Source organism: Alexandromys fortis, unplaced genomic scaffold, assembly GCF_014885135.2.
Source record: "Alexandromys fortis isolate MF-2015 unplaced genomic scaffold, M_Fortis_MF-2015_v1.1 scaffold_86, whole genome shotgun sequence".
Taxonomy (NCBI): Eukaryota; Metazoa; Chordata; class Mammalia; order Rodentia; family Cricetidae; genus Alexandromys; species Alexandromys fortis.
Window position 1 is genome coordinate 2,213,278 of NW_026067965.1, and position 12,169 is coordinate 2,225,446.

Here is a 12,169-nt window from a genome sequence, read left to right on the forward strand (position 1 = left end):
TTTCAGCTTTTACCCATAATATCTGATATAGCATACATTCTAATAGGTCTTAATAATAAAAGCCCAGAATCAGATATAGAGGAAAATGCTGAGAGATCAGAGAGATGAAGGAGCAAACCACAGCCATCTTAGCTACTGAGCTTCCCAGGTAAAAAGAGACTCAGTTCCTGTCTCCTCCCACCTTATCCATTCCTCTCTCCTGCCAGTCATTTCACTTCCTGACTGTCTGTACTGACCTCCAGACTCCATGGTTAGCTAGTGGCTAGCTAGCTCTGCCCTCTGATCTTCAGGCAAGCTTTATTTGTACAAACAAGATATCACCACAATCTGACTCCGGGTTTATTATTAAGACCAATTAGAATCCACACCACAGAACAATTTGATGAAAAGATTCCTGGTGATAATAAATTCAAACCTGCATGCATAATAAAGCAGATATAAATCTCCTGGAGGAATAAAAACTCTTTGCAAAGGGCATGTGCCACCTTCCATAAAGACGGGTTCTATAGACTCACCGAGAATAACAAGCTTGTGTATGGTAGAGGTCTGTGGGAGGGTCCAGTGTGGTCTCGGACCACACAGAGAGTACACAGATCACCAGGTGGTCACCACCTCTTCTCCCAGCCTTCTGGGCAATAACAGACTGTACATGCTTTCCTCTGAAGGAACACCCCTGTGTGTTTAACATTTTGGGTTCCCTAGTGCTTATCTGTGAGCCCAAAGACCTCCTACAATACTCATTCTATAAATGACTATACTTTTAGACTATATAAGTAAACCATAATTTAATTAGTTCCTTCTTGATGCGTTCTGAGGCTAGAACTCAGGTGCTTTCAAAGCAAGCACACTACTGACTGAGACATCTTCTTAACAAGATTAAATCATTCTCCTAGTTTTGTTTGGTATTATTCATTGTTAGCATACTGAAGTAGAACTGATTTTTCCATAGGTCTTTTTTCTTGGAATCCTGAATTGTCCTGACCTTCAGGACATGAACGGGATTCGAACCCTGGAAGAATGGGAATGAAAGGGACAGGAGACACAAGAAATGGACAGCAAGTCTGTATTCTGATCAAGCTGCAAACTTTATTTTTTTTTCCTCAGGAGCATTTTATGGCAAAAGGACAGGAGGGATAGGATGCTGGAATGTCAGGTGTGGAGATGTCTCTGGCTGAGAGAAAGAGATGAAGGGGAGACTGAGGGTCTGTGACTGTTATCTAACAAAATAAATGCTGATTGCTTCTGAAGCCTGGGGCCTGCAGGTCTCACAGGGAGATAAGACACTGGGTTAATTTCCTAGGCTGGGAACTTGCCCTGCAGAGGTGAATATCTTACTTAATTTGTGACTAAGATGGCTATAATCAAAATACAGGTCTTTCTGAGGCCATTTCAGTTGTAACGACAGTTTGATCTCTTTGATGAGGAATCCCATGGAAAATTACCAAACTCTGTTGTAGGAAATAGAAGGTCAGGATGCCCTGGATAACTTAGCTTCTGTTAAATTGCCTGTTTGTGCAGAATCCCCTCCAACTAATCACTTAGCTTGTATAAAATCGCCTGCTTACCTGAACTCCTACACCCCCCCCCCCACACACACCTAGCATGATGCCAGTAAATGGTTTTTGCCTTCAAAACTTCAAAAACCCTGTGTTCTAGACGCTGGGAGCCACACCTAGGTCCAGAAACACCTGGGTGTGGTCCTAGCCAGCTGGCAGGAAAAGATTTTTAATTGACTATAAACAGCATCAGGTGTGAGATGTCTCTTTCATCACCCCATAACAGCATTATGGCTGAACCCATGCCTGCTGATTTCTGTAGCAAGAATGCATTGTTCTGGATCTTTCTTACACCACTACAATTGAAAACAGAAATGGAGCTATAAGCAATGGCTCAGAGAACCTATCAAGGGGGGTGAGAGCCAGAGAGGAGAGAAAAATGGCAGAAAAGCAAGGGGACTTTTAAGTGACAGAAGGATGGAGAAGCTGAGATGATGTGGGCTGTCGGGATTGGTTGGGAAGCAGGTGCCCTTGTCTGAGGTAGTTGACCTTTGGGGCAAGGTTAAGGGAGGTTCCTGGAGGATTTTTTTCCCTCCAGACTGTGTTTCTCTGTGTAGCCCTGGGTGTTCTGGAACTCACTCTGTAGACCAGGCTGGCCTCAAACTCAGAGATCCACCTGCCTCTGCTGCAGATGAACGCAGGGACTAAAGGCGTGCACCACCACCTACTAGCTGGTTCCTGGAGGGTTAAGGGAGATTCTTGGTGAAGCGCAGCTGCCTTGGGAGATCTGCTTTTCTAGTTACTGCAAACCTTTGGCTTGTTTACCCAACAGCAACCCTCTGTTTACCCCAAATCCTCCTGCTTAGGACAATATCCCCAGCACTGCCATTTTGTAAAAAGGAGAACTTTGGACCTGACAGCAATTAATTTTATTGTGGGTTGCTTTTTTAAAAGTTTTGTTTATTTCTTTGGGACAGGGTCTCACTCTGTAGCCCTGGCTGGCTGAGAACGTGCCTTGTAGATTCAGGAATTCAAGAGAGACCTCTGTCTCTCTAGTTCTAAAATTAAAGAGATTGGACACTGTGTTCCTCCCACTTTGTAGTTTTTTTTTTTTAATACTTTTTGTGTTTGTAGGTGTGTACACACGCTGAAGTAAACAGCCAATGCGGATGTCAGAGGACAACCTGCCAGTCTCTTCTGGGATGGAATTCGGGTCTTTGATCTTTGCAGAAAGCACCTTTACCTACAAGTCATCTCTCTGGCCCTGTGGGCTATTTTTGTGTATTTATTTATTTTGGAGACAGAATCTGTCTTAGTTAGGGTTTAACTATTGCTGTGAGGAGATACCTTGACCACAGCAACTATTATAAAGAAAACACTTCACTGAGGGGGCTGGATTACAGTTTAGAGGTTCAGTCTGTCATGGCAGGGAGCATGGCAGCTGTTGGCAGATGTGATGCTGAAGCTGGGAGTCCTACATCTTTAGGCAACAGGAAGTCAACTGTCACTGAGGAAAGCTAGAGAAAAAAGACCTCAAAGACCACCTCCAACAGAAGGTGTGCCCTCCAGTCTCAAGGTCTGGATTAAATAAGTGTGCCAGGTGGTGGTGTTAATCCCAGCACTCTGGAGGCAGAGACAGGTGGATCTCTGTGAGTTCGAGGCCAACCTGGTCTACAAGAGCTAGTTCCAGGACAGGCTCCAAAGCTACAGTGAAACCCTGCCTAAACAAAACAAAACAAAAGTGTGTCATCCAGTCCCCTCCAAGACCTGATAGTGCCACTGTCTATGAGTGTATGGGGACCAAATACATTCGAACTACCACAGGGTCTCACTAGTTGGCCAGGAATTCACAGGGCTCAGTAAGCCCCTGCCTCCTAGGATCAAAGGTGTGCATCACCACACTCAGCTTTATCTTTTTAAATGACATCCCTTCATCACAGGATGGGTGTATATACCTGGAGGTCAAAGGACAGCTTGCTGGAGTCAGTTTTCTCCTTCCGCCTTGTAGGTCCTGGGGATTAAACTCAGGTCATCAGACTTGGGGGCAAACGTATCTCTACTTTTAAAATCCTACAATAGATCATTGAATTGTACACATCCACCAAACTGTTTCACGTCTTTGGTAGTTTCAAAATTAATAATAGAGCCTTTACAGATTGTTTTAATCGCCATAAAAATGAGGATTAAATTATGAAATCCAGAAAAGATTGTTGTGGTATCTTGCTTTTGTTTTGAAAGAATCATCTTAAATTTGTTTTCCAATCCCACTACAGAATTCAAGTTTAGGATTCTGGGATTAACTGACATTTGTAAACCAGAAGTTTTCCCCAACTATTCTCACCTAGTAAGGAATCGTTTTCTGGATCTATTTTACCTTCTGCCTCTAACAACTGATTTATCTTGCGATCCATTTATTACTGCAGAAAGAAAGGCTTATTACTTACTCAAGAAAGACATGACAGCCACACAGAAACACTGCCCGAAGGGAGAGTCATACAGCCTTTCCTCTTTGTTTTGGAGGGAAGAGGAGTGAGACAGGATCAGGCATGAGCAGTTTGGCCTACAGGGTTGGTTTGTTCTGCATGGGAACTGAAAACACGACCTAGGAGAGGGTTGAGCAGGAGGAGCCTCAACCACAGTAATGGAAATAGAAGAGGAACTCTCTCTTAGGGCATAGAGGAGCCTGGACAGACGGGAGAGATACGGGGGATCTGCAGACCTGGGGAAAGACCAGCGGGAGTCCTAGCCTCTCAGCTCTGCTAATGGGGTTTCCAAGAGCGGTGCAGCCATCAGGGAGGTTACAGGGCCACCATCTCATCTCATCTCGCCTCGAGTACATCAGGGCGTCTCCCCTCCACAAACCGCCTTGCCATGCCCTCGAGGTCCCTCCACTACCAGCTCCTCCACCAAGAAGGCTGGGGCCGCGTCCTCGCGTCGCAGCAAAGACGAAGAGGCAGAAAAAACCCCGCTGAAACGGGGGTCGCCTGTGGGGAGCAGCGACGGGCGGAGGCCTGCGAGCGAGCACGCGGGCGCGCGCCTCCACCTCCTCCGCCCTCCCGCGGGCGCGCGCCTCCCGCCTCGGCAACGCCGCCCCGCGGGAGGGCGGGGGCGCGCGGCCGGAAGCGCCTTTCCCGGAAGGCAGGGGGGCGGCGCCGGCCTCGGGGCGGCTGGACGATGGCGGCGGCGCGCCGACTGGCCGCTCAGTGAGCCAGAGCCGCGCAGCGGGAGGATGGCCTCGCTCGGGTCGGCCGCGGCCGGGGAGCCGGCTGCCGGAGCTGAGGCGGAGCTAGGTCCTCCGGCCCCTCCGCCGCCGCCGCCACCTCCCGCGCCCTCGCCGTCCGCTCTCGGGCCGCTGCTGCCCCTGCAGCGGGAGCCGCTGTACAACTGGCAGGCCACCAAGGCGTCGCTGAAGGAGCGCTTCGCCTTCCTCTTCAACTCGGAGCTGCTGAGCGATGTGCGTTTCGTGCTCGGCAAGGGCCGCGGCGCGGCAGCCGCCGGGGGCCCGCAGCGCATTCCCGCCCACCGCTTCGTCCTGGCGGCCGGCAGCGCGGTCTTCGACGCCATGTTCAACGGCGGCATGGCCACGACGTCGGCCGAGATCGAGCTGCCGGACGTGGAGCCCGCCGCCTTCCTGGCGCTGCTGAGGTGAGCGGCGGGCGCGGGGAGCCGGTGGCCGGCGGCCCGGAGGGAGGCGTCACCCGGCCGGGCCTGCGTCGACTCCCGAGTGACCTTGGGCCAGCCGCGCCGGCCTCCCTCGGTTCCTTCCCGGCCGGGGATGCTCGGGAAGGTCGGCCAGTGTCGCCAGCCCCAGCGGTGTGCGCTTTGCCTTTGAAGGGCGCTGTCATATTCCAGTGCCGGGCTTCGGGATCAAGTGGGCAGAGTAGAGGACGGGGCCGGCTTGCCCTCTTGCAAGATTTGTTTTTGTTTGGAGGACGGTGGTAGCCCTAGGATCTTGGAGGACTCGTTGTTTTCAGGTTCCGCACGGTTGTCGTCAAGACCCGGCAAAGTAATAGCCGTAACAGGTACCAGCTGACCTGCCTCGTGTTTCTGCAAACAAAGTGACATTTACTGTATCCGCAATCCCGCTACTGGCGTTGAGAGTTTGCTTTCCTATGCTCGGAGGGTAGGAGATTGATAGCTGATTAGTTTCCTCTAGTGGAAGGGGAGCGTTATTAATTTTTATTATTTGTTTTTAATCACAGCAGTCCTGCTAAGGAGGTATGGCGTGTTGTTTACCCCAATTTTACAAGTGGGACTGAGGCCCAGAAAAGCAACTTGGTAACTGAGCCAGCTCCCAGAAGACCATGTGGGCTTCATTCTGCTAGGATGGATTGGCCGCCTGAGTGGTGTGTTTTTAAGATAGCACTCTTGAGTAATTCTGACGCACACAGGCAGGTCAGTGGAGCAGAAGCGGCCACAGAGGCTCGCAGCTTCGTCACAAAGATGCATACAGAATGGACGAGAAAGCCACTAGAAATAAATGTTGAGGTCCCATTAATGGATGGGCAAAAGACAAGATAGAGAAGAGAAAATATGACTAAAGAATGTTTAACCTCATTAGTAAATGAGGAAGTGAAAATTCAGATAGTGAAGTTTTTTTCTTCTCATGAACCCCCACCAATTTTTTTGTTTTGTTTTGTTCCGGGTTTTGGTTTTTATTTTCTGGGACAGGGTTTTATTTGGTAGACTTGGAGCTCAGTATGTATACCAAGTTGGCCTCGAACTCATAAAAATCCACCTACTTTCAACCCTACCCCCCCCCCCCGTGCTGACCCATTAAATACTTTTATAAAATAACTGTAGGAACGAACACTTTTTGACAAGGATGTTGATGAAAGGCCTTGGGAAAATAGTTGGACACCTTAGGTTTCTTTTCCATACTTAGGAAACGTTGAAAAAAAAATTGCAGTAGCTTTCTTCATAATAATGGGGAGAGAAGCCAAGGCAAGGCAATAAAGAGTTCCACAAGCATTGATAGGGCCACTTGACAGACTCTAATGCAGTCGCTGTGACCTTCATGAAAAGGCAGGTAATACTGTGGGGAGTGTTTATGATGGCATTTTGAATTTCCTGCACCCTAGTAGCAACTGGGGAGGAACGGAACAAACATTATGTACCTGGGGATAGGGCAGAAGGAAAACCAATATGCCAAGTAAGATGTGTCGGATTGGAAAGCTGATAGCACCCTTTTCTTTTTTTGTTCTCGTATTTCTAGCATTTAATTCACTTTGATTTATGGGACAGTTGTGCAGCCTGAAGGCTAGTATCTGGGTAGTTTGGATTTTGAAGTTGACTAGGAGAACTAGATATTATCTTGCTTATTTATGCAGTTTAGAAGTCTTTCTTAAAATGATAGGGCCGGAGAGGTAGCACAATGAAGACCTGAGTTAGCTACCTGTGACCGACATGAAAGGAGAGAACCTGTACCTGCAAGCTGCCCTCCACCTCCATATGTGTGCTGTGTGCCTGTCTACACACACATTCCTATGTGTGCCGCTGCGTGCCTGTCTACACATACAGGCATATGTGTGCCTCTGCGTGTCTGCCTACACAGATTTCCAGGAAACAAAAAGAATACAAAATGATTCTTTGGCCACCTGCGCCATGCTCCACTGGGAGGTTAAGTTTATACTCTTTCCTTTTGGTATCATGTTTAGAGGTGAAACCTTAAAGCATTGTAAGTACTTTTCCTAAGTGATATTTACACTGGCTAAATTAGAGAACTATCGCTCTAAAACTGTTAGGGCTAGAATAAAATTATAGAGGGGGCTATTTCATACTTTTGTTTCTAATTTGTATTTTCATTGCATGTGCTAATCCATTTTCATAGGAAATAAGTGAATTTTAGAACCCTTGAAATATACAGTGCCATTTGAGTTCTCATTTTTTGTTTTTAGTAAAATATATATTTTCATGATATTCAGGTTCTGGTCATTTTTCTATTCTGAAATGAATGCCTAGACTAATTTTTACTTAGGTATTAATTAGCTTTGAAACATTGATATCATACTTAATATTGTGTGACAGAGAGTCTGGTAGACCTTGTTGAACTGGAAGAGTCAGCTGAGCTGTATTTTTATTGTGTTTTGTTTGTTTGGCTGGTTTTGTTTTGTTGTTGTTTTTGGTTTTGTTTGTTTTGTTTTGTTTTTGGAGACAAGGTTTCTCTGTGTAGCCCTGGCTGTCCTAGAACTCACTCTGCAGACCAGGCTGGCTTCAGACTCACAGAGATCCACCTGCCTCTGCCTCTGCCTCTGCCTCTGCCTCTGCCTCTGCCTCTGCCTCTGCCTCTGCCTCTGCCTCTGCCTCTGCCTCTGCCTCTGCCTCTGCTTCCCGATTGCTGGGATTAAAGCTGTGCGCCACCACCACTTGGCTTTATTTTTATTGTTTTTACAATCTAAATTAATTAACATTACTTACAGGCTTATGAACTTGGGTTTCAAACTCTTTAATAAACTGCTCACTTAAAGCCCTCTGACTTCTAAACGGCATACTTGTTCATTTGAGAAATACTGTGTCTCCCTGTGCAGCTTATGTTTTTGGTGTAGGATACAGCAGTGAACAAGGAAAAGTCCCTGCACTCATGAAGTGAATAGTTAAGGGGAGACTAGGAGAATACAATATTAAGAATTGACAGTATTTTGAAGAAAAATGGTCACGCCATAAGAGAAAGAGCTTTCTAAGGAGAGGGGAAGCATATTTTAGAATTTTAACTTTCTCCTGTTAAAGAAACTCCCAGCGTAAACTCGTGTGGTTTAAGGAGATAAAAGATGATAGTGGTAAAAAGATCTGCAGAGTGCAGGGCTTTGCCAGACTGAGGAAGGACTTTTGAGTTCCATCTCAGGTGTGAGAAAACTTGTAGAGGGTTTTCTTTCAGTGGAGTGCTGTTATCGTATTTACATCTTAAAAACTCTGGCTGTTATTGGTGATTAGGAGGGGAGTAAAAGGGGAAGCAGGGTGATAAAGGAAGAGGTTTTGCTGCAGTCTACCTCGGTAAGAGATGATGGAGAGCTGCCCCGGAGGGAGTGGGTATGATAAGTGGTCACATTCTGGTTATATTTGGAGGGTAGAAGCAGGGAAAGTTAAGAATGAATGACAGTAAATGAAACTAACTTGAGAAAGAGTGGATGGCTTAGGGAAGGGTGAGCCTGGAGACCTCGCAGCTCACAGGTGTAGGGAAAGGGAGATGAAACATGATCTATGGTAGCTGTCAGGGAAGTGAGACAGGAAGCTGGAGCATCCCGAGACCAGTCATAGGAAAGGAGTGTGGAAATGTTTCCTGCTCCGGGGGGTCAGCTGCGGGGATGGCACCGAGGGTGACCTGGAAGTGAGCGCCTGATGGTGAGATGAGATGTGAGCCATTGATAACCCTGGGAGGGCAAACAAAACACCCACGTGCTCTTCCTCGGGACTCCTTGGGAAGAGACCTGTGGCCTTGATTTCAAGTTGTAGTTTTGGTGCTCTTGTTTTCGGCTCGCACATTTCTCCTTGCTTGGCCATGCCCTGCATTTCTCTAGCCAGACTGCTCTTTAGACAGTGTGTGTTTAGCGCCTCCCTTGAGTGCTTCTTTCTCTGTGATTCTGAGTCACTTAGGAGCTTTTGTCTGTTGGATACAGTTTAATACTTTGCAGGTATTAAAGGGCCTTGTGATGTGATCCCCTTCCCTTTTCCTCTGTCTACTCAGTGTCCCCACCTAATTACTGGTGGCATTTTCCTTATTCAATGTTTGCCTCCCAAGGCCTCTTTCTAACTGTATATAGCCTTTACCTAGAAGACAGTAATTATTATACTTCAGGTAATAATTTTGGGTTTTCCTTTTTTGATTAAATCACTGTTTCTCTCACCTATGGCAGATTTGTACACTAGTTCATTTAATCTCTTGGGTGTTTTGGTTACATGTTGCCCTAGAACAAACCACTCTAACACCTGGTGGTTTTAAACAGCCATTTCATTATCTTCAGAGCTGTGTGGGCTGATGGCATCACCTGGGTGATTGTTTGGCATATCTTTAAGGTTTCATGAATTGATTTCAGATAGCATCTAAGGTTGGTGTCAGGTGGAGGATTTGACTCAGATTCTGAGATCCTTTCCATGTGCCTCTTCTCGCTGGTCATTTCTTGGACAAAAGTAGGAGCTGCCAGGTATTCTTAAAGTGTAGGCTCCAAACTGACACATTGGCTTCGCACACTTGTTGATGAATAGTGACTGGGAATTATGTGACCCAGCAAAGGTCTATGTAGCAGCATTAATGTGGGAAGGCATGATTTAATGTGAACATCTTAAGTGTTTGCATTTGTAAGATATTTTTATCTGGTAGCAGAACATCTGCTAACTACTGAATTTAGAGTTAACCCCGGACACACATAGAAAATCAGAACGTGAATGACAAAGATAGACAGAACATATGCATTTTAAGGAAACATGAATTTGAGGGAAAAGAAGAAACCTAAACATTTCTGTTAAGTATCTTGGAAACCTGTGGAAGTTTTTGTATCCATAAAACAAAGACATAAAGTTGTGGAGGGAAGAAGAAAGATTAATCAGGAACAATGCAGGACTTTTTAGAAATTTGAATATCATTGCTGGTTTGGAGGTGGGGTAGGACTAGAAAAGAGGGAAAAGAAATACCCTAAAATACAGAGGAAAAAAATTTGAATGAGATCAAATTTAATAAGCAGATAGCATTTACTCAGATTAGCTTGTGCCGGGCTCTACTGGAAGTCTGTGTTTTAGGTTGTGGTCATCCTCACCGCCACATTGCCAGTAGGTACTGCTGTTTCCTTCTCCTTGGAGGCTCACAGGGGGATAATTTGCTTAAAGCCACACAGCAAGTAAATGATAGCACTGGCTCAGACCCACACAATTCCTTTATCTTTTCCCCTCTCATATGTATTTTTTTAATTTATTTATTTATTATGTATACAGTGGTCTGCTTGCATGACAGAAGAGGGCGCCAGAACTCATTACTGATGGTTTTGAGCCACCATGTGGTTGCTGGGAATTGAACTCAGGACCTCTGAAAGAGCAGCCAGTGCTCTTAACTGCCGAGCTATCTCTCCAGCCCCTCTCACATGTGTTATTAATAGAGATTTGGTTGAGTCCATAGATATGTAACCTGTGGATACAGGCCAACTGGATTGTTATTACTTTATTCTCCTAAATAAAGCCGCAGCACCCTAATCTGTGGCCATTGAGCTAATTCCAGAATGACTATGGAAAATTTTAAAGAATAAGAAGGCTTTGCTATCAAGAAATGACTCAACATTTGGAAATGCGACCTTAGCAAACTGTAGATTTATTCAGGTGGACATCTTTGATGAGGGAGACATTAGTGAACTACTGTTCTAGGACATAGCTATGGAGTGCTAAAAAGAGCCAGAGTTTCACTTAAGGGACATGTGTTTGTTTGGTCTCCTGAGCACTGCTTAACCTCCTCTGAAAGTGGAAATACTTAGTACCTCTCAGGAATAAGAATACGATGTTTATACAGGTTCGTCTTACCCTGATGTAAATTTCAGGGGTTTTGTTTGTTTGTTTGCTCGTTAAAGTTTAATTCTGGTGGGATTGCTTTGTTTAAAACAATGCTGATTATCTATTTAAAATTTTCCATTGCTTTTCAGATTTTTGTATTCAGATGAAGTTCAGATTGGGCCAGAAACCGTTATGACCACTCTTTATACTGCTAAGAAATATGCAGTCCCTGCCCTGGAAGCACACTGTGTAGACTTTCTCACCAAACATCTTAGGGCGGATAATGCCTTTATGTTACTTACTCAGGTAAGTAAATAGAGCTAAAATAGTAGCTTAAAAACTGGCCATGAGCTGGGTGAGGTGGTGCATGCTTTTATCACAGCTCTTGGTGTAAGTGTTGTAGCTTGGATGGAAAGGTATCCTGGCAGTCAGGAGCCAAAGAATACCAAAAAGTCACACCAAACAACAAACTTTGCAAGAGATTTATTGGGAAGGAAAGACTAGTGAGAGTGGCTGCTTCTGCTTAGGGAGACAAAGCAGAGAACTGGGCAGAACACAATTTTATATAGGGTTTCTTTGCAGGGGGTGGGGTGGGGGAAGCTTTCCAGGGTGGTCGGATCTGGGGGTTTTTTCCTGAAGAGCAGAGCCTGGCCTCTGGTCTGGGAATGGACAGTTAGGGCCCTTAGGGAAATTTGTGGAGGGGAGGGTGTGGAGCCTGGCCTGTGGAGCTTCTCACTGATGGGCTCAGCCTCAAGGGGTCCCAGCTGCCAGAAGTCTCCAAGAAGTTGCTTAAAAGAAGTCTCTGCCCATCTAAATTTGAGGCCAATCTGGTTGATCTGCAGAATAAGTTCCAGGACAGCCAAGGCTTCATAGAGAAACCCTGTTTCAAAACAACCAACAAAACAATAGAAACTAAACATAAACATAATTATATATAAATAGTAATATTTTCTGTTTAATTCTAGATCATTATTTTAAAGTATGTAGTTATTTTTGTATATATAGTTACTTTTGTGATTATTTGGGAAAATATGTATTTATAAGATTTTTAGAATAGAAATGTAAATTGATAGGCTCAGTCATAGGAAAAGAAACTGAAGCCTTTATAAGTATGGTTAAGTGATATTAGGTTAGAAAGCTATTTAGGATTTGAGAAGTCATTAAAATACATTATTTTTTCTATGATTGAGAGTATGATACAATGA

General features: G+C 45.3%; 1 protein-coding gene across 1 annotated transcript in view; it reads left to right on the forward strand.

Annotated features, from left to right (window-relative positions):
* The first annotated feature begins 4,624 nt into the window (after positions 1-4,624).
* The window catches only part of Btbd1 (BTB domain containing 1), a 33,697-nt gene continuing 26,152 nt past the window's right edge, over positions 4,625-12,169 (forward strand). The window contains exons 1-2 of the mRNA XM_050154002.1: positions 4,625-5,141; positions 11,114-11,270. Of these exons, the coding sequence (XP_050009959.1) occupies positions 4,726-5,141; positions 11,114-11,270 (573 nt within the window). The 5' untranslated portion in view covers positions 4,625-4,725. The remainder of the gene's footprint in view (positions 5,142-11,113; positions 11,271-12,169) is intronic.